General features: G+C 42.0%; 1 protein-coding gene across 3 annotated transcripts in view; it reads right to left on the bottom strand.

The window, feature by feature from the left end:
- The window catches only part of SLC29A4 (solute carrier family 29 member 4), a 660,337-nt gene that overhangs the window by 576,188 nt on the left and 60,827 nt on the right, over positions 1 to 23,322 (bottom strand). For all 3 annotated transcript variants that reach the window (XM_056534647.1, XM_056534645.1, XM_056534646.1), the window contains exon 2: positions 7,113 to 7,293. In XM_056534647.1, coding sequence (XP_056390622.1) covers positions 7,113 to 7,278 — 166 coding nt within the window. In that variant the 5' untranslated portion in view covers positions 7,279 to 7,293. The remainder of the gene's footprint in view (positions 1 to 7,112; positions 7,294 to 23,322) is intronic.

Genomic DNA, 23,322 nt, shown 5'->3' with positions numbered 1-23,322 from the left:
GGAAAAATCGACATACGTTTGCAATTAGTGTCAAGCCCAAATATTTTAATCAGAGTCATAAGGAATTTGCTGCAAAAATGGGAAAATAAAATTATCCCAGTTAAAATCACCACCAAATTAACTTTTGACATCTGTAATGTATTTTCTCAATAACATCAGAAGGTACTGCTGTTTTTAATTGACATCTTTTGATGCCACATGAATAACAAAACATGCCGACTTTTTATTAACTTTAACTGTGTAAGGTCAGATTTGGCACAAAGGCAAAATTCCTACAACTATATTTTGTGGAAGATAGGCAACTGGAGGCTGACCAACAATGCTACTACATTCCGGGACCAAGGTGTCAGATTGTATTAAACTTACAAAGGATGTTTCATGAGCACAATTATCTAATTAACATTTAAAATAGCATTAGGCAACTTATGTTAACGGATGACTATCGAGTAGTCATTAGAGCAGACCGAATACCAGCAGATGAACACGAGCGTCGCTTCAACAGTCCTCGAGTAGACAAAGTACTGGTCGTTATATATGAGGCAACAAATTCAATAAACGCAATATTATAATTCAACAAAGAGGTGCGTCATTGCATCACATTTCATAAACACATCAAACTTATGATGCTCTATTAGACCCAGTGATATTTCCCCAAGGTTAAGATTGGTATCACATTTTAGTTTAACCCCTACAGGACCCATGACGTACAGGTACGTCATGAGTCCGCTCCCATTCTATAACACGGGGCCACGGCGTGGACTCGCGTCATAGCGGGTCGGGCCAGGCTTCTAAAAATGGCCGGGACCCATGGCTAATAGTGCTTGGCACTGATCGCGGTGCCGCGCTCTATTAACCCTTTAGACGTAGCGTTCAAAGTTGAACGCTGCGTCTAAAGTGAAAGTAAATAGTTGCCGGCTAGCTCAGGGGGCTGTTCGGGATGTCTGTGGCGAAATCGCGGCATCCCAAACAGCTGTGACACAGCAGGAGGGTCCCTTACTTTGTCTCCTGGTGTCCGATCGACGAATGACTGCTCAGTGCCTGAGATCCAGGCATTGAGCAGTCAAGCGGCAGAATCATCGCAGTGGTTTCCTATGAGAAATCACTGATCAATGTACAAGATCAGTGTGTGCAGTGTTATAGCCCCCTATGGGAGCTATAACATTGTAACAAAAAGTGGAAAAAAAAGTGAAAAAGATTATTTAACCCCTTCCCTAATAAAAGTTTGAATCACCCCACCCAATAAGTCCTATGAATAAAAAAATGGTACAGCTAAAAACTTCTGATCACGGCGCAAAAAATGAGCCCTCATACTGCCCCACGCAGAAAAATAGAAAAAGTTATAGGGGTCAGAAGATGACAATTTTAAACGTATACATTTTCCTGCATCTAGTCATGCTTTTTTCCAGAAGTAGGACAAAATCAAACCTATATAAATAGGGTATCATTTTAATAGTATGGACCTACAGAATAAAGAGAAGGAGTCATTTTTACTGAAAAATGTACTGTGTAGAAACGGAAGCCCCAAAAGTTACAAAATGGCATTTTTTTTCCAATTTTGTCTCACAATGATTATGTTTTCCGCTTCGCTGTAGATTTTTGGGTAAAATGACTGATGTCATTACAAAGTAGAATTGGTGGTGCAAAAAATAAGCCATCATATGGATTTTTAGGTGCAAAATTGAAAGAGTTATGATTTTTTAAAGGTAAGGAGGAAAAAACGGAAAAACGCAGGGTCCTTAAGGGGTTAAGGCAGGTCAACTCAGCAGCAGGAGAAACAACCAGCAAGATGGTTTCAGCGATGCATTTTGAAGTATACAGGCTAATGGTTCGCGAAAATGAATAGAACAACACATTAAACTGTAGGCATTTATCCCATTAGTTGAGAGCTGACATGCATGTGAAAATTGAGAGTGAGCATCTTCTTTTCATTCAGTTAAAATAAGAGTAAACTAAGAGTAGAAGAATAAGAAATAATTTTTCTCGATGCCCCTGGGGGTACAGGAAAAACAATTTTGACTAATTTACTTTTGCCCAAGATTCAGGCTCAGGGAGAAGTTGCTCTTGCCATTGCCTCTTCAGGAATTGCAGCTACACTTACAGTGGGGATCAAAAGTTTGGGCACCCCAGGTAAAAGTTTGTTTTAACCCCTTAACGACCACGGACGTAAATGTATGTTCTGGTTTGGCGGGACTTCCCGCACCAGGACGTACATTTACTTCCTGTGTATGACCGCGAGCATCGGAAGGGTGCTCGCGTCATACACGGCAGGTGTAAAAATGAAAATTGTCAGTTTTTCCCATTTTACCCCCAAAAAGCGTAAATAAAATTTTTTTTTTTCCATATTTGGTATCGCCGCGTGCGTAAATGTCCGAAATATAATATAATGTTAATGATCCCGTACGGTGAATGGCGTAAACGTTAAAAATTAAAAAATCCACAAATCCTGCTTTTTTGTCACATATTATTAAAAAAAATAATAAAAAATTATCTAAAAGTTTTCTATATGCAAATGTGGCATCTAAAAAAAGTACCGCCCTATATACGGAAAAATGAAAAAGTTATAGGTGGTCAAAATAGGGCGATTTTAGATTACTGATTTTGTACAAAAAGTTTTTGATTTTTTTTAAGCAGTACAAAAATATAAAAGTATCTAGCCATGGGTATCATTTTAATTGTATTGACCCACAGAATAAAGAACACCTATAATTTTTACCGTAAAGTGTACATTGTGAAAACAAAACCCTCCAAAATGTGCAAAATTTTGGTTTTCATTTTAATTTCCTCCCTTAAAAAAAATGTTTTTGGGTTCGCCGTACATTTTATGGTAAAATGAGAGGTTTCATTACAAAGTACAATTGGTCACGCAAAAAACAAGCACTTATATGGGTCTGGACATGGAAATATAAAGGAGTTATGGATTTTAGAAGGCGAGGAGGAAAAAACGAAAACGCAAAAATAAAATTGGCCTGGTCCTTGAGGTGAAAATGGGCTTGGTCATTAAGGGGTTAATGTGCATAAAGAAGCCAAGGAAAGATGGAACATTTTCCAAAAGGCATCAAATTACAGATTAGACATTCTTATAATATGTCAATAAAAGTTAGATTTTATTTCCATCATTTACATTATCAAAATAACAGAAAAAGAAATGTTGTCTGCAAAAGTTTGGGCACCCTGCAGAGTTAATATCTTGTACTGCCCCCTTTGGAAAGTGTCACAGCTTGTAAACGCTTTTTGTAGCCAGTCAAGAGACTTTCAATTCTTGTTTGAGGTATCTTTGCCCATTCTTCCTTACAAAAGTCTTCCAGTTCTTTGAGATTTCTGGGCTGTCTGTCACGCATAGATTTTCAATTATAGATAGATAGATTTTCAATTATGTCGAGGTCAGGAGATTGTGAAGGCCATGACAAAACCTTCAGTTTACGCCTCTTGATGTAATCCCCCATGGATTTCGAGGTGTGTTAAGGATCATTATCCATTTGTAGAAGCCATCCTCTCTTTAACTTCATCTTTTTCACAGATGGCATCAAGTTAGCATCCAAAATGTGCTGAAATTTTATTGAATCCATTTTTCCTTCTACTTGTGAGATGTTCCCTGTGCCACTGGCTGCAATACAACCCCAAAGCATGATTGATCCACCCCCATGCTTAACAGTTGGACAGAGGTTCTTTTCATTAAATTCTGTTCCCCTTTCTCTCCAAGGGGTACCTTTGCTCATTCTGGCCAAAAAGTTAAATTTTAACCTCATCGGTCCACATAACTTGCTTCCAAAATGCATCAGGCTTGTCTATATGTTCATTTTCAAAGTTCAAACGCAGATTTTTGTGGTGAGGACGTAGAAGAGGTTTTCTTCTGATGACTCTTCCATGACGACCATATTTGTACAAGTATCTCTTTATAGTGGAATAGTGTACCACAACTTCAGTGTCTTCCAGATCTTTCTGGAGGGATTGTGCAGTCAAACGTGGGGTTTGAATTGTTTTTCTCACAATCCTGCAAGCTGTTCTGTATGATATTTTTCTTGGTCTTCCAGATCTTGCTTTAACTTCCACTGTTCCTGATGACTGCCATTTCTTAATTACATTCCAAACAGAGGATACTGACATCTGAAAACATTTTGCTATCTTCTTATAGCCTTCTCCAGCTTTGAGAGCATCAAATATTTTCAGTTTCAGATTTCTAGTCAACTGCTTAGAAGAACCATTGGTGCTGATTGTTGGGGCAAGGTCAGATGAGTCTGGGCATTTAAAACCTTTGAGATTGACATCACCTGGTCTTCCCAGATGATGATTGAGAACAATCCATGACACTGGCAGGTCTCAGCTTTGCAAAGGGGGCAGGGCATGCAAAAAATTCTGAAGGGTGCCCAAACTTTTGCAGACATCATTTTGTTTTTGTTTTGAAAGTGTAAATGATGGAAATAAAATCTAACTTTTGTTGACATATTATAAGAATGCCTAATCTGTAATTTGATGCCTTTTGGAGATTTTTTCCATCTTTCCTTGGCTTCTTTATGCACATTAACACAAATGTTTACCTGGGGTGCCCAAACTTTTGACCCCCACTGTATGGAAGGAGGGAGAACAGCCAACACTGCACTAAAGTTGCCACTAGACATTGCAAGGCAACAAAATCCTTCAGGTAAGCAAGGTCCAAAAACATTTTCTGAGTACAAATCTTTCACTACCTCATCTGCATCCACTACAGTATGGAATCTCCCACCATAGTTCCTGAATTCCCTTTATCAGGCTGGACTGCCACCACATTGTTTATCACTTTAAAATGGATGTGCTATTATTTTATTACAAAACCTTGACCTACCAAAACTGTGCAATGGAATAGGGCTGTGGGTAAAAAAACATGTTACTCAATGCCCTGATTTATCAATCTGCCTGAAACCCTAATTGTCTGTTTTTTCCAATAGCAACCAATCACAGCTCAACTTTCACTTTACAAGAGCTTGTTAAGATATGAAAGTTGAGCTGTGATTGGTTGCTGTGGGAAAACCAGACAATTAGGGTTTCAGGCTGATTGATAAATCTCCCCCAAAATGTTGGAAGCTGCCATCTTGTCAGAAAAGGAAAAACAATTTTTTATTCCACAGATACCTATTATTCTTACTTTCAAGAGACTACATCTCCCAGTGATGCTTTCTTTTTCTATCACAATCAACAAGTCTTAGGGGCAGTACATTTGGTACTGCAGAGTCAATTTAAGATCTACGGTATGTTTTTAGATGGACCACTTTACGCAGAGTGTTCCAGGGTGGGTTTCCCAAAAAGTTTGTTTATTTTTGCAGATTGGGGGCGAACTAAGAATATAATTTATAAACAAGTATTGCAATAATAACATGTACGTTGAATTAACCTCACTTTTAAAGAGTCTGTGAATTAGTACCAATCTGCATAATTGTACCAGATTTTTCTCTGTTTAATCTCTTGGGGACGGAGGTTGTACCTGTAGGCCCTTGTCACACTCCCCCTCTATGACGAGTAGGTCATAGTGGGTCGGTCCTGTGTCAGGATTTGTGTCTAATGCGGGACATCACCGATTGCAGTGATGCCCGGCATTAAACTATTACATGCCTCGATCAAAGTTGATTGCGGCATCTAAAACAAAACTAAGATGATCCCAGCAGCTCAGCGGAGCTGATTGGGACCATCACGGTAAAACCGCAATGTCCCAATCAGCGAAGAGGATGCCGGGAGAGCCTTACCTGCCTCCTTGCCGTCCAATCTGTGGCCTTGATGCTCCCAGCCAGTCATGCAGGCTGGAGCAATCGAGCACAGATAAAACTGATCAATGCTATGCTATGGCATAGCATTAATCAGTGTATGCAATCCAAGGATTGCATGTTATAGTCCCCTGTGGGGACTAAAATAGTGTATAAAAAGTTAAGAAAAGTTAATAAATGTCAATTAAAGGGAACCAATCTGCAGATTTTAGCATATATAATGCTTGGCTATATAATGCTTGGTAATATATGCTAAAATCATTATCCTCACCATCCCTGGGGGACGTTTGTGCCCCCAGGGATAGTGAAGATATTAAGTTATAAAATCACCACCACCCCCCCCCCCCCCCCCCCCCGGCCATCCGGAAAGTAGTCCCGTTCGCTGCGGCCGTGGCCCTGCCCCAACGGCTTGAATGACGGCTTACGCCACCGCTCTGCTCCGTCTGCTTAGGGAGCAGAGCGGTGACATGAGCTGTCATTCAAGCGGTCGGGGCAGGGTCACGGCCGCCACGAACGGAGCTGGTAAGTGTAAGTCCCCAACAAAGGACTTTATAACTTAATATCTTCACCATCCCTGGGGGAACAAACGTCCCCCGAGGATGGTGAGGATGATATTTAGCATATATAATGCATTGACAAGCCTCATATATGCTAAAATATGCTGATTGGTTTCCTTTTACCCCTTCCCTAAGGACAATTTTAAACATTCAAACTTTTGTACAAAAAGATAAAAAAAAATTAAAACAAGTAAAATCAAACCTATAAAAGTTGGGTACCATTTTAATCGTATTGACCTACAGAATAAATATAAGGTGTCATGTTTACCGAAAAGTGCACTGTGTAGTACCGAAAGCCCCCAAAAGTTACAAAATGGCGATTTTTATTTTTTATTTTTCCTTACAAATATTTTTTTTCTGGTTTGGCCGTAGATTGGGTGATGAAATTATTGACAGTATTACAAAGTAAAATTGGTGGTGCAAATATACAAGCCCTCATATGGGTCTGTAGAGGCAAAATTTTTAACTTTATGATTTTTAGAAGGGGAGTAGGAAAAAAATTAAGTGCAAAAATGAAAAATGGCCTGGTCCTCAAGGGGTTAAACATTCACAACCTTTAAAGGAAGATGGCAAAAATAGCCCTAATGTTGTAAAGAAGTTATGAAATACAATACTCTAGACTCAAATAGTATATTATTTGTCATTTTTTTAAAATAAAATATTGCGTTATTGATTCTTGCTTTTCCTCTCCCAAAAGGTTAAGGTAGGAAGACTGGAAAACACAGAGTATTAAGCTAGTCATTTTAAAATTTCAGGACCTCACATCTCTATTAACTTACTCCACTTATAAACTTCACAAAATAATTACAAGTCATAGTTCTACCTGGTTCCATTAGTGTAAGAATGCCTTGTGCTTGCTGGCATCCCCTTCCCTGCAGTTCTTCTTCTTCAAGCTGGCAGCTATCAAAACTAAAGCTCATAACCACATTTCCCTCAAGAGTGGTGGTAGGACTAAGTTCTCTATAACAATCGCCTTTGGTTGGTTTCATTTTCTTCTATGTAACCTGTAAAAAATGATAAAGACAAAAACATAACATTTTCTATATGATGTACAGTGAAACTAAATTTTATAATCAATATATCTGAGTGATACCATCCTTGCAAAAAATATGATCACCAGAACTAGAAATTCTGAACTTTGTGACGGAAGCACAAATCACAGATATAACATATAACTATTTTTTATTTTTTTATTTTTAATGCTGCATTCTGAAGTTTGTATTTTTTTTTCATTAGTGTACCCTCAAAATATTTAGTTTTCCTAAATATTAAACTTTAATATTAAACTTTCTTACTATTAAAAATGGGATTTTTTTTTTATTAATTCATTTTGTGAATCACTTTAACCCATTAAGGACCCAGCCAATTTTCAGTGTAGGACCCGGCCATTTTTTTCACATCTGACCACTGTCACTTTAAGCATTAATAACTCTGGGATGCTTTTACCTTTCATTCTGATTCCGAGAATGTTTTTTCGTGACATATTGTACTTTATATTAGTGGGAAAATTTTATCGATACTTGCATCATTTCTTGGTGAAAAATTCAAAAATGTGATGAAAAAATTGAATATTTTGCATTTTTTTTAACTTTAAAGCTCTCTGCTTATGAGGGAAATGGATATTCCAAATAAATTATATATTTATTCACATATTCAATATGTCTACTTTATATTTGTATCATAAAGTTGACATGTTTTTACTTTTGGAAGACATCAAAGGGTTACAAAGTATGGCAGCAATTTTCCAATTTTTCACAAAATTTTCAAAACCAACATTTTTCAGGGACCAGTTCAGTTTTGAAGTGGATTTTAGGGGCCTTCTTATTAGAAATACCCAATATATGACCCCATTATAAAAACTGCACCCCTCAAAGTATTCAAAATGACATTCAAAAGGTTTGTTAACCCTTTAGGTGTTTCACAGGAACAGCAGCGAATTGAAGGAGAAAATTCTAAATCTTCATTTTTTACACTGGCATGTTTTTGTAGAATTTTTGCAAGGGGTAATAGGAGAAAAAGCGCCCCAAAACTTGTAACCCAATTTCTCTCGAGTAAGGAAATACCTCATATGTGTATGTCAAGTGTTCGGCGGGCGCAGTAGAGAGCTCAGAAGGTAAGGAGTGCCAGAACAGCAGAAAACCCCCCACATAGCATACCATTTTGGAAACTACACCCCTCAAGGCACGTAACAAGGGGTACAGTGAGCTTTAACACCCCTCAGGTGTTTGACGACTTTTCGTTAAAGTTGGATGTGTAAATGAAAAAAAAAAAATTTTTCACTGAAGTGCAGTTTTTTTCCCAAATTTACCATTTTTACAAAAGATAATGGGAGAAAATGCCCCCCAATATTTGTAACCCCATCTCTTCTGAGTATGGAAATACCCCATGTTAGGATGTAAAATGCTCTGCGGGCGAATTAAAATGCTCAGAAGAGAAGGAGTCACATTTGGATTTTGGAAAGCAAATTTTGGTGAAATGGTTTTTGGTGGGCATGTCGCATTTAGGAAGCCCCTATGGTGCCAGCACAGCAAAAAAAAAAAAAAAAAACACATGGCATACCATTTTAGAAACTACACCCCTCAAGGAACGTAACAAGGGGTATAGTGAGCCTTAACACCTCACAGATGTTTCACAACTTTTTGTTAAAGTTGGATGTGTAAATGAAAAAAAAAAATTTCACTAAAATGCTGGTTTTCCCCAAAATGTTACATTTTTACAAGGGGTAATAGGAGAAAATTACCCCCAATATTTGTAACCCCATCTCTTCTGAGTATGGAAATACCCCATGTTTGGACGTCAAGAGCTCTGCTGGCGAACTACAATGCTCAGAAGAGAAGGAGCGCCATTGAGTGAATTTGTTTGGAATGGGAGTCAGGGGCCATGTGTGTTTACAAAGCCCCCCGTGGTGCCAGAACAGTGGACCCCCCGACATGTGACCCCATTTTGGAAACTACACCCCTCACAGAATTTAATAAGGGGTGCAGTGAGTATTTACACCCCACTGGCGTTTGACAGATCTTTGGAACAGTGGGCTGTGCAAATGAAAAATAAAATTTTTCATTTTCACGGACCACTGTTCCAAAAATCTGCCAGACACCTGTGGGGTGAAAATGATCACTGCACCCCTTATTACATTCTGTGAGGGGTGTAGTTTTCCAAATGGGGTCACATGGGGGGGGGGGGGTCCATTGTTCTGGCACTATGGGGGCTTTGTAAACACAATTGGCCTTCAATTCCGGACAAATATTCTCTTTTAGGGTGCATTCCCACAGGGCGTATACGCAGCGTATTTGACGATGCGCAAAATTTATGGCAGCAGCGGGAAATATGCTGCGTATTCCTCACTCTCTATACACACAGGGCTTTCCGGCGGCAGCCCTATGTGTGCAGTGAGTTTTGGAGGCGGAGCCGCACGTCACAGACACGCCGGAACACGGCCCCGCCTCCAACACGCATAGGGAAAGCCTTGTGTGTATGGTGAGCGAGGGATATGCAGCGTATTTCCCGCTGCCGCCATAAATTTTGCGCAGCGCCAAATATGCTGCGTATACGCCCTGTGGGAATGCACCCTAAAAGCCCAATGGCGCTCCCTCTCTTCTGAGCATTGTAGTGCGCCAGCAGAGCACTTTATATCCACATATGGGGTATGTTCTTACTCATTCTGCTTCAAATTTTGAGCAGCTTTTTTCCTATATTCCCTTGTGAAAATGAAAAACAGCAGCATTTTAGTGAAAACATTTTTTTTTTCATTTTCCCATCAAATTTTAACAAAAATTCGTCAAACACCTGTGGGGTGTTAAGGCTCACTATACCCCTTGTCACGTTCCGTGAGGGGTGTAGTTTCCAAAATGGGGTCACATGTGGGTATTTATTTTTTTTGTGCTTATGTCAGAACCGCTGTAAAATCAGTTACCTCTGTGCAAATCACCAATTTAGGCCTCAAATGTACATAGTGCACTCTCAACTCCTGAGCCTTGTTGTGCGCCCACAGAGCATTTTATGCCCACATATGGGGTATTTCTGTACTCAGGAGAAATTGCGTTACAAATTTTTTGGGGTCTTTTTTTCCTTTTACCGCTTGTAAAAATAAAAAGTATGGGGCAACACCAGCATGCTGGTGTAAATTGTTTTATTTTTTTACACTAACAGGCTGGTGTAGCCCCCAACTTTTCCTTTTCATAAGTGGTAAAAAGAGAAAAAGCCCCCCAAAATTTGTAGTGCAATTTCTCCCGAGTACGGAAATACCACATATGTGGCCCTAAACTGCTTCCTTGAAATACGACAGGGCTCTGAAGTGCGCCATGCGCATTTGTGAAATTGACTAAATTAGGGATTACATAGGGGTGGACATAGGGGAATTCTACGCCAGTGATTCCCAAACAGGGTGCCTCCAGCTGTTGCTAAACTCCCAACATGCCTGAACAGTCAGTGGCTGTCCGGAAATGCTGGGAGTTGTTGTTTTGCAACAGCTGGAGGCTCCGTTTTGGAAACAATGCCGTACAATACGTTTTTCATTTTTATTGGGGGGGGGGGGGGACAGTGTAAGGGGGTGTATGTGTAGTGTTTTACTCTTTATTATGTGTTAGTGTAGTGTAGTGTTTTTAGGGTACATTCGCACTGGCGGGTTACAGTCAGTTTTTCCGCTAGGAGTTGGCGCTGCGGCGAAAAATTTGCCGAAGAAACTTACTGTAAACCTGCCCGTGTGAATGTACCCTGTACATTCACATGGGGGGGGGGCAAACCTCAAGCTGTTTCAAAACTACAACTCCCAGCATGTACTGACAGACCATGCATGCTGGGAGTTGTACTTTTGCAACAGCTGGAGGCACTATGGTTCAGTTAGGTTCTGTTACCTAACTCAGTATTTTCCAACCAGTGTGAGTCCAGCTGTTGCAAAACTGATGTAGTTATGCAAAAGCTAGAGGTACGCAACTACAACTCCCAGCATGCCGAGACAGCTGTTTGCTGTCTGGGCATTCTGGTATTTGCCGTTTTGCAACATCTGGAGAGCTACAGTTTAGAGACCACTGCACAGTGATCTCCAAACTGTGACCCTCCAGATGTTGCAAAACCACAAATCCCAGCATGCCCAGACAGCTGTCTGGGCATGCTGGGAGTTGTAGTTTTGCAACATCTGGAGGGTCACAGTTTGGAGATCACTGTATAATGGTCTCAAACTGTAGCCTCCAGTTGTTGCAAAACTACAAATCCCAGCATGCCCAAACAGCTGTCTGGGCATGCTGGGAGTTGTAGTTTTGCAACATCTGGAGGGTTACAGTTTGGAGATCACTGTATAGTGGTCTCAAACTGTAGCCCTCCAGATGTTGCTAGGCAACTCACCGGCTTCCGTAGGATACAGGGAGCCAGCCGCACGACCTCGCCGCCCGTCGATCTCTACCGTCGATCGTCGCCTCCGCCGCCAAGGATGGGTAAATGGACTTCATCCCCGGTCCTCTGTCGTTTCCCCGTTCTGCCCTGCCTATTGTGGGTGGGCAGATTGGGGAAACCGAAAGTTTACCCCCCCCCCCCCCGCCCCCCCCATCTGCTATTGGTCGTCGCGTCTATACGACTAATAGCAGGGATAGGAGGGGTGGCACCCCCGCCACTTCTCTCCTATCCATTCAGGGGGATCGTAAGTGTCTTAGACAACCCCGATACCCCTGATTTTCCGGGTCACCATAGACCCGTATGACACGGAATTGCGCAAATCGCAGGTGTGAATTCACCTGCGATTTGCCGCGATCGCCAACATGAGGAGGTCTGATGACCCCCCCTGGGCATTTGCACGGGATGCTTGCTGAATGATTTCAGCAGGCATCCCAGTCCGGAATTCCCCATGACATACACGTACATCATGGGTCCTTAAGTACCAAGGTGTCATGATGTACACATACGTCAAGGGTCTTTAACTCCTTGGGGACGAAGGGCGTATGCATACGCCCTCGCGTCCCGTCACTTAAGGACGGAGGGCGTATCCATACGCCCTCGGCATTTCCGATCACTGCCGCTCGCCGGGCGGTGATCGGACCTGGATGCCTGCTGATATCTATCAGCAGGCATCCCGTGGCAATGCCTAGGGGGGTCCTGAGACCCCCCCATATCGGCGATCGCAGCAAATCGCAGGTCAATTCAGACCTGCGATTTGCCGCGATCCGGGCAAATCGGGTCACTGGTGACCCGATCTCCCGGAAAATAAGACTGCTCGGAGCTGTCAGAGACAGCTCCAACCAGCCTAAAGCATAGGTCAGTCAGTCAGGCTGACCACCAATGGCAGGAGGGGGGCGGGGGGTTACAGTTCATTTCCCCCCGCTCTGCGCACCGATCAAAGTCGGTACAGAGCGGGGGGAACACGGGCGGCGAAAGGGGGGACATGGCCCGGCTTACCCGGACCTGCGGCAGCGGAGGCGGCGGCATCCCGGAGCAGCGGCGGCAGGCGGAAGAGCGACGGCCGGAAAGTGCGGCGGAGAAGGCTGCAGTGAAGATCACGATAAGTGATCTTCACTGTGGCCTTTTAAAAGCAGCAGCCAAAGGCTGTCTGGGCATGCTGGGAGTTGTAGTTTTGCAACATCTGGAGGGTCACAGTTTGGAGACCACTGTGTAGTGGTGTCTAAACTGTGGTCCTCCAGATGTTGCAAAACTACAACTCCCAGCATGCACTGACTGTCTGGGCATGCTGGGAGTTGTAGTTTTGCAACATCTGGAGTGGCACAGTTTGGAGACCACTATATGGTGGTCTCCAAACTGTAGCCTTCCAGATGTTGCAAAACTACAACTCCCAGTATGCCCAGACAGTCAGTGCATGCTGGGCGTGTAGTTCTGCAATATCTGGCCCTTCAGATGTTGCATAACTACAACTCCCAGCATGCCTGGACAGCCTGGGCATGCTTGGAGTTGTAGTTTTGCAACATCTGGAGGGCTACAGTTTGGAGACCACTGTTCTTCCGCAGTTGTTGCATAACTACAACTCCTAGCATGCCCAGACTGTCCAGGCATGCTGGGAGTTGTAGTGCGGCAACATCTGAAGGGCCAGATATTGCAGAACTACACGCCCAGCATCCCTGACTGTACGGGCATGCTGGGAATTGTAGTTTTGCAACAGCTGTAGGCACACTGGTTGGGAAACACTGAGCTAGAGTCTGTTTCCAACCCGTGTGCCTCCAGCTGTTGCAAAACTACAACTCCCAGAGTGCACTGACAGACCGTACATGCTGGGAGTTGCAGTCTTGCAACAGCTGGAGGCACATGGGTTGGAATCACTGAGCTAGAGTCTGTTTTCTAACTCAGTGGTTCCCCACCAGTGTGCCTACAGCTGTTGTAAAACCACAACTTCCAGCATGTACGGTCTGTCAGTGCATTCTGGGAGTTGTCATTTTGCCACAGCTTAAGGTTTGGGGTGCCTTCAGGGTACAGGGTACATTCACACGGGCGGGTTTACAGTGGGTTTCCTTCAAGGAAACTTACTGTGAACCCCTGCCTGTGTGAATGTACCCTAAAAACACTACACTAACAAATAATAAAAAGTAAAACACTACACATACACCCCCTTACACGTCGCCCCCCCCCAAATAAAAATGAAAAACGTCCCATACGGCAGTGTTTCCTAAACGGCGCCTCCAGCTGTGGCAAAACCACAACTCCCAGTGTTGCCGGACAGCCATAGACTGTCCTGGCAGGCTGGGAGTCTTGCAACAGCTGGAGGCACCCTGTGGGAGACACTGCTGTAGGGTTTTGGTGGAGACAAGCCCCATCCTTGTATCCGGGTCCACCCCTACTGCAAATTCCATATTCAGGCCTCAAATGCGCATGGTGCTCTCTCACTTCAGAGCCCTGTCGTATTTCAAGGCAACAGTTTAGGGCCACATATGGGGTATCTCCGTACTCGGGAGAAATTGCGTTACAAATTTGGGGGGATTTTTCTCCCATTACCCTTTGTAGAAATGGTAAATTTGGGGGAAAAATCTGCACTTTAGTGAAAATTTTTTTTTTTCATTTACACATCCGAATTTAACGAAAAGCCGTCAAACACCTGTGGGATGTTAAGGCTCACCGGACCCCTTGTTACGTGCCTTGAGGGGTGTAGTTTCCAAAATAGTATGCCATGTGTTTTTTTTTTTTCTGTTCTGGCACCTAAATTCCTAAATGCGACATGCCTCCAAAAACCCTTTCAGCAAAACTCACTCTCCAAAATCCCATTGTCGCTCCTTCCCTTCAGAGCCCTCTACTGCGCCCGCCGAACACTTGAATTACACATATGAGGTATTTCCTTACTCGAGCTAAATTGGGTTACAAATTTTGGGGGGCTTTTTCTCCTTTTACCCCTTGTAAAATTTCTAAAACTGGGTCTACAAAAACATGCGAGTGTAAAAAATTAAGATTTTGAATTTTCTCCTTCACTTTGCTGCTATTCCTGTGAAACACCTAAAGGGTTAACAAACTTACTGAATATCATTTTGAATACTTTGAGGGGTGCAGTTTTTATAATGGCGTAATTTATGGGGTATTTCTAATATGAAGACCCTTCAAATCCACTTCAAAACTGAACTGGCCCCTAAAAAATTCCGATTTTGAAAATTTTGTGAAAAATTTGAAAATTGCTTCTGAACTTTGAAGCCCTCTGATGTTTTCCAAAAGTAAAAGCATATCAACTTTATGATGAAAATATAAAGTAGACCTATTGTATATGTGAACCAAAATATTATTTATTTAGAATGTTTATTTTCCTTACAAGCAGAGAGCTTCAAAGTTAGAAAAATGCAAAATTTTCAATTTTTTCATCAAATTTTGGAATTTTTCACCAAGAAATGATGCAAGTATCGACAAAAAATTACCACTAACATAAAGTAGAATATGTCACGAAAAAACAATCTCGGAATCAGAATGAAAAGTAAAAGCATTCCAGAGTTATTAATGCTTAAAGTGACAGTGGTCAGAAGTGCAAAAAATGCTCCCGTCCTTAGGGTTATAATGGGCTCCGTCCCCAAGGAGTTAAGGCCCAGTCTTTTTTTTTTTTTGTAGTAAAAATTTTAGAACTTTATTGGGTCATAGATAAACGGAACATATAAAGCCGACGTGTTTCGGACCTACACTAGGTCCTTAATCATGGCATACAAAACATTCAAATAACACTGCTTTTATATTAAAAGTTACAAGTCACATGATCACCCTGTATATCATCGGTAAATCTGGAAAGGCAAAAAGGGAACGAAACTGCTCATAGTACAAAAAACAAGAAAAACGAAGAACATGGAAAGACACCAATCAAATACACAATATAACCTGTAATATTACCCTCAGAAAAAGTTTATATAAAACATGTATCATACCCTCAGAAAAAGTTTATATAAACATGTATCATTATATAAAACATGTAACATAAATTTAGTTATACATAGTTAAAAAATAAATTACCACAGATTCTAAAGGGGAGCGGAAAAAAGACATGCAACACTCCTTGCCTTAAATTCCTACCTCGCAGTTGCCAAGTGTCCAATTGGAAAATCCAAAATGGCTTTCGATTCAAGAGCGTCCGTCTGGTATCCCCTCCCCTAGGATGTCTGTAGACTTTTTCTATACCCATAATTTCCAAAGATGTTGTAACCCCTTTATGTACATCCCTAAAATGTCTGGAAATGGAGGACATATTAAATTGAGAACCTTTTGCATGAGAGATTTGCCTCCTGATCCTACCATTTAGTGGAGAACTGGGCTGACTTCGCTGTCGGTTACCGGCTCTACCGTAGGGACGGGCTGCACCTAAATGGGGAGGGTGCAGCTGTGCTTGGGGAGAAGATGGCTAGAAGGGTGGAGGAGTGTTTAAACTAGGGACTTGGGGGAGGGAACCTACAGCAAAGAGGGGGAAGATAGTGTAGATAGAGAGGTGGGAATTATAAATGTACCTGGGGGTGGAGCGGAGGGAGGGGTTAGAATAGTTAATAGGAATAGGCTTCATAGGAAAATAAAACTTACACCCTTGAATCCCATTAACCCCAATAACATAAAGGATGGAAATGTAAAGTGTATGTCCACAATTGCCAGAAGCCTAGCAAATAAAATGGGGGAGCTTGAGGCCTTGATATTGGAGGAACATATTGATATAGTTGGGGTCACTGAGACATGGCTGGACTCCTCGCATGACTGGGCTGTCAATCTGCAGGGGTTTACATTGTTTCGCAAAGATAGAGTGAACAGAAAAGGTGGTGGAGTCTGTCTGTATGTTAGAAGTGGTATGAAAGTCAGTGTGAACGATGCCATAGTGTGTGATAATTCTGAGGATGTGGAATCACTGTGGAAGAATTACAAAAGGAGGGAAATACTGAAAAAATAGTATTTGGTGTAATCTACAGACCCCCTAATATCACAGCAGAGATAGAAGGTCGGCTGCATAAACAAATAGAGAGGGCCGCCCGGGCAGGTACAGTGGTAATAATGGGAGATTTTAACTATCCAGATATAGATTGGGGTCGGGGGTTGGCTAAAACTACAAAGGGGCGACAATTCCTAAATTTATTGCAGGATAATTTTATTGGCCAGTTTGTGGAGGACCCAACAAGAAGTGATGCCTTGTTGGATCTGATCATTTCCAACAACGCAGAGCTGGTTGGTAATGTAACTGTGAGGGAAAACCTTGGTAATAGCGACCACAATATAGTTACTTTTGACTTAAAATGTAGAAAACAAAGACAGGCGGGGAAGGCAAAAACATATAACTTTAAAAAGGCAAACTTCCCTGGGCTGAGATCTGCACTACAGGACATAGACTGGGGGGAGGTGTTCTCAAATACTGATACAGAAGGTAAATGGGACATCTTTAAATCAACTCTAAATAACTATACAGCTAAATATATATCAAAGGGGAACAAATATAAACGATTAAAACGAAATCCTACATGGCTGACAAATGATGTTAAAAGAGCAATAAACAACAAAAAAATAGCCTTCAAAAAAATACAAATCTGATGGGTCAGCTATAACATTAAAACAGTACTAAGAGCTTAATAAAATCTGTAAAAATGTAATAAAAACAGCAAAAATTCTAAATGAGAGACAGGTGGCCAAAGAAAGCAAAACTAATCCTAAATATTTTTTTAGATATATAAATGCAAAAAAAACAAGGACAGAGCATGTAGGACCCCTTAATAATGATAATGGGGAGGTTGTCACAGGCGATAAAGAGAAAGCGGAGCTACTGAATGGGTTCTTTAGTTCTGTATATACTAGGGAAGAAGGAGGAGCTGACACTGGACAGGTCAGTGCTGGTAACACATCATGTAATGTACTGAACTGGCTTAATGTAGAGATGGTACAAGGTAAGTTAAGTAATTTAAATGTAAGCAAATCTCCAGGGCCAGATGGATTGTACCCAAGAGTTCTTAGAGAGGTAAGTTCAGTAATATCTCTACACCTGTTCATGATATTTAGAGATTCACTGGTGTCTGGTATTGTGCCAAGGGACTGGCGCAAGGCGAATGTGGTGCCAATCTTCAAAAAGGGCTCTAGGTCTTCCCAAGGAAACTATAGACCGGTAAGTTTAACGTGCATTGTGGGTAAATTGTTTGAAGGACTTATACGCGATTACATACAGGAATACATAGGGGATAATTGTATTACAAGTGATAGCCAGCATAGGTTTACTAAGGATAGAAGTTGTCAAACCAATCTAATTTGCTTTTATGAAGAAGTGAGTAGAAGCCTTGACAGAGGAATGGCTGTGGATATAGTGTTTCTGGATTTTGCTAAAGCATTTGATACTGTCCCTCATAGACGTCTGACAGGTAAGTTAAGGTCTTTGGGTTTGGAAATTTTAGTTTGTAACTGGATTGAACACTGGCTCATGGATCGTACCCAGAGAGTGGTGGTCAATGATTCGTACTCTGATTGGTCCCCGGTAATTAGTGGTGTACCCCAAGGTTCTGAACTGGGACCGCTGTTGTTTAATTTATTTATCAATGATATAGAGGATGGCATTAACAGCTCTGTTTCTATCTTTGCAGATGACACCAAGCTTTGTAGCACGGTACAGTCTATAGAGGATGTGTATAGGTTACAAGATGACTTGGATAGACTAAGTGTCTGGGCATCCACTTGGCAAATGAGGTTCAATGTGGATAAATGTAAAGTTATGCATCTGGGTACTAATAACATGCATGCGTCGTATGTCTTAGGGGGGATTAAACTGGCAGAGTCACTGGTAGAGAAGGATCTGGGTGTACTTGTAGATCACAAACTACAGAATAGCATGCAATGTCAGGCTGCTGCTTCCAAGGCCGGCAGGATATTGTCATGTATAAAAAGAGGCATGGACTCAAGGGACAGGGACATAATACTCCCCCTTTATAAAGCATTGGTATGGCCTCACCTGGAATATGCTGTTCAGTTTTGGGCACCAGTCCATAAAAGGGACACTGCGGAGCTGGAAAGGGTGCAGAGACGTGCGACTAAACTAATATGGGGCATGGAACATCTTAGCTATGAGGAGCGATTAAAGGAGTAACTATTGTTTAGTCTCGAGAAGAGACGTTTAAGGGGGGATATGATAAATGTATATAAGTATATTAATGGCCCATACAAAAAATATGGAGAAAAACTGTTCCAGGTTAAACCCCCCCCCCCCCCAAAGGACGAGGGGGCACTCCCTCCGTCTGGAGAAGAAAAGATTTAGTCTCAAGGGGCGACACGCCTTCTTTACCATGAGAACTGTGAACTTATGGAACAGTCTACCTCAGGAACTGGTCACAGCAGGAAAAATTAACAGCCTTAAAGCAGGATTAGATACATTCCTGGAACAAAATAACATTAATGCTTATGAAGAAATATAAAATCCCATCCCTTCCCCAATATCGCGCCACACCCCTACTCTTCAATTCCCTGGTTGACCTTGATGGACATATGTCTTTTTTCGACCGTACTAACTATGTAACTATATAACTATGTAACTATAAGTGCAGCCTACGTTTTGTAAGCGACAGGTGGTACATGTGGCTAAATATATAACATTCATAGTATTAAAATTAACGTAATTTCTTCACTGCAAGAGTAAAATCTATCTGACACTCGTATATGGCCACACGTAATGCACTGACTGTGTGCACATTTCCAGCTACCCAGGAAGTTTAAAGGGGTACTCTGCCCATAGACATCTCATCCCATATCCAAAGGATAGGGGAGTTTTTTTTTTTTTTTTTAATAAATTCTTTTATTTTCAATTTTGACAGTTTAACAAAAGACTTCATAGAACACATACAAAATAATATCATACCCACCCAAGCCCTCCCACCTCCCAAACCCTGTGTGGAGAAGAAGAAAAAAAATAAAATAAAAACCCAAACAACACCGACAAGGCACATTAGCACATTATTAATAGAAATTATCAAATGGACATATACCCCACAGTATATAGAGATACTTCCAGCACCAAGATGCGGTATAAAAACGGGTATATTTATTGATTCAAAGACAGGCTACAACACACGGATAACTCTGACACGTTTCAGGCTTTCGCGCTTAGTCATAGAGTAATTTAAAAATACAAAAGGACATACATTTATACTAAAAAGCTTTAGTACCCATTAGTGATGTCACAGATTGGAACAAAAAATCTGGACTGGATTCGGGAAATAAAATGTAAATTCCGCTGCTAAATAGGGAATCATATTGGATGTTTGTACTTAACACCCGCTACCCATTGGGTCTCAACCATAGAATGGACCTTATAGTAACTTATTAATCTATTAATGGGAGTGTGATATCGAATATCACACATTATCGACTCCTTTAATAAAAATGATAAATAAAATTAAAATAAAAATAATGATAAAAAGACAATATAACCAAATAATTAATATTAGAACAACTTTTTCATTACATACATAATAACAATAACCATATACCGTATTTATCGGGGTATACCACGCACCGGCCATTAACACGCACCCTCATTTTACCAAGGATATTTGGGTAAAAAAAGTTTTTTACCCAAATATCCATGGTAAAATGAGGGTGCGTGTGTGCGCGTGTATACCCCGATACACCCCCAGGAAAGACAGGGGGAGAGAGGCCGTCGCTGCCCGCTTCTCTCCCCCTGCCTTTCCTGGGGTCTAGAGCCCTGCTGCCGGCCCTTCTCTCTCCCTGGCTATTGGCGCCGCTGCCCGTTCTGTCCCCCTGACTATCGGTGCCGGCGCCCCATTGCCGGCGCCGATAGCCAGGGGGAGAGAAGTGGCGCCGACAGCCAGGGGGAGAGAAGGGGCAGCGGCACCCATTGCCGGCGCCGCTGCCCCGTTGCTTCCCCCCATCCCCAGTGGCATAATTACCTGGGTCGGGTCCGCGCTGCTGCAGGCCTCCGGCGCGCGTCCCCTGCGTCGTTGCTATGCACGGCGCACTGACGTCATGCGCCGCGCCGTGCAGCGCATAGCAACGACGCCTGGGACGCACGCCGGAGGCCTGCAGCAGCGCGGACCCGACCCAGGTAATTATGCCACCGGGGATGGGGGAGGCAACGGGGCAGCGGCGCCGGCAATGGGTGCCACTGCCCTTTCTCTCCCCCTGGCTGTCGGCGACGCTTCTCTCCCCCTGACTATCGGCGCCGGCAATGGGGCAGGGGGTTAGTCAGGGGGACAAAACGGTTAGCGGCGCCGATAGCCAGGGGGTTAGAAGGGCCGGCAGCAGGGCTCTAGACCCCAGGAAAGGCAGGGGCAGAGAAGCGGGCAGCGACGGCCTCTCTCCCCCTGCCTTTCCTGGGGGTGTATCGGCGTATAACACGCACATAGGCTTTAGGCAAAAAAATTTTGCCTAAAAAGTGCGTGTTATACGCCGATAAATACGGTATTTATATTTCTTGTAATCATAATAAATATATAAAAACTAGAATTAAATAACAAAAATTAATATTGATGTGGTAGATATTTATAGTAGTGCAGGGGATCCCAATTTGGGCAACCACAAATGCGAAAGAACAATTCAGTATATAGCTGGCCCTGCTGTATGTATATATATGACTTAGTTCAGATACCAGTGTTTTTTATGCGTTTGTGCACTTTATGAGTTTTAAATAATAATTTGTAATAAATAATACAGCTAATAGGTAATCATATAGTAATAACACTAACATCTACTGTTGGTTCATGATAACCTCATTCATAATAAATATAACTCATAATTATAATAATACAGTATGATAATACAACTCATAAGGAACATGGTTTATAACTGTATAAATATAGTGTTAAGATATGTTCATTAGTAACATCTAATTTAAATAATAAACATATAACATATTGAACACCAAAATAAGGTGGATATAATACATACAAAAAACTAAAAAATAATAAAAACAAATAAAAATAAACTAGGAACATAATAGATTAATGCATATTTTGGAGTCTTTATCATATTCAATAATGCAGGGTATTGATCATGGGTAGTTATTAGGATGTTACTTACTATTAGCAGAATTTTTTCTTCTTTGCAAATATAGCCCAATTCAGACTCGGGTGGCATCATCCTGCGATTCCGGATTTTAATCAGAGTCCTATATTACACATGTTTTTGGGTTTAACTTTGCATGTGGTTCTCTCTTTGTGGATGACACGAATGCAATATCCATATGTGTTAACATGGTTCATGCACGATATAATTTTGTTGGATATAAAAAAGTGTTCTTTTTCCTTATGCTTTTGTTTGCCAGCACCAGTGTGAATCTGTTACGGGATTTGGGTTAAATTTTATTTCCCGAATCCAGTCCAGATTTTTTGTTCCAATCTGTGACATCACCAATGGGTGGTAAAGCTTTTTAGTATAAATGTATGTCCTTTTGTATTTTTAAATTACTCTATGACTAAGCGCGAAAGCGTGAAACGCATCAGAGTTATCCGTGTGTTGTAGCCTGTCTTTGAATCAATTAATATACCCGTTTTTATACCGCATCTTGGTGCTGGAAGTATCTCTATATTCCGTGAGTGGAGCCGGAGGCGGGGCTGGTGGATCCATGCACAGCTGCGGGAATACTGGGTGAGCGGTCAATCTCTTCTCCTATACCGCACAGTACTACCATTTACCCCATGTCTTATCAAACTCTCTTTGTTTTTTTTTCCGACATCCCTATTCTACATTTTTCATATCGATTAATCCTCTCCACTAATGTTATCCACTGCTCTATATATGGAGCGTTTTGGTCAAACCATTTTCGTATGATCAAATATTTAGCCAAAGTTACCGCCTTGCACAAACTTCTTGCAATTCCGGCCGAAAGGAAGAAGATATCTGCTCAAAACTTTCTGTGCAGGTGCAGACAGTGGTACCCGACATGCCTGTGTTGGTTGCTAAGGAACTGGCGTCACTGTTCTCCGCTGCTCTTGCTGCTTCCTGGTGTTGTGACGTCTCACAGCCTTCAGCCTATCACCGGCCGCAGCGATATCCCGCCTCTGCCGATGATAGGCTGAGCCCACTGTCATGTAAGAAGCCGGCCGGCTTCTTACATGACAGTGGGCTCAGCCTATCATCAGCAGAGGTGGGACATCGCTGCGGCCGGTGATAGGTTGAAGGCTCTGTGACGTTCCCATCCCCAGGATGCAGCAAGAACAGCAGAGGGACCATGAGGACGGTTCCTTAGCAACGGGGGAACGGAGGACGAAGGTATGTTAAAGTTTGTTTTTTAATATTTGCAGCCCAGGCACAGGAATACAGAGTACAGGGCAGTGGCTGATAATTATTTGGCGGGGGGGAGAGAGAAGCAGCGCTCGCGGGTGACATACGGTACAATTAGTCCCCCGATGTGGGGTGCAGCACTGGGCTGATAAACCGGCGGGGGGGGGGGGGAGAGACGTTGGGGGCAATGTATATTGTTCAATGTACATACCGTAAATAAATAAGCCCTAGAGTGTTTTTTGTGACTAAAATCAATATAAGACCAGGTCTTATTTTCTGAGAAACACAGTACTAAGGTGTTCATTCAGTTGTGATTCAAAAATTTCAAAAATACTACCATAGTTCCTTGAATAGAAACTTATCAGCTGTTCCATAATTCCATTTCTGCTGCCCTG

This window comes from Hyla sarda, chromosome 8 (assembly GCF_029499605.1).
Source record: "Hyla sarda isolate aHylSar1 chromosome 8, aHylSar1.hap1, whole genome shotgun sequence".
Lineage (NCBI taxonomy): Eukaryota > Metazoa > Chordata > Amphibia > Anura > Hylidae > Hyla > Hyla sarda.
This window is presented reverse-complemented; position numbering and strand designations above follow the sequence as displayed.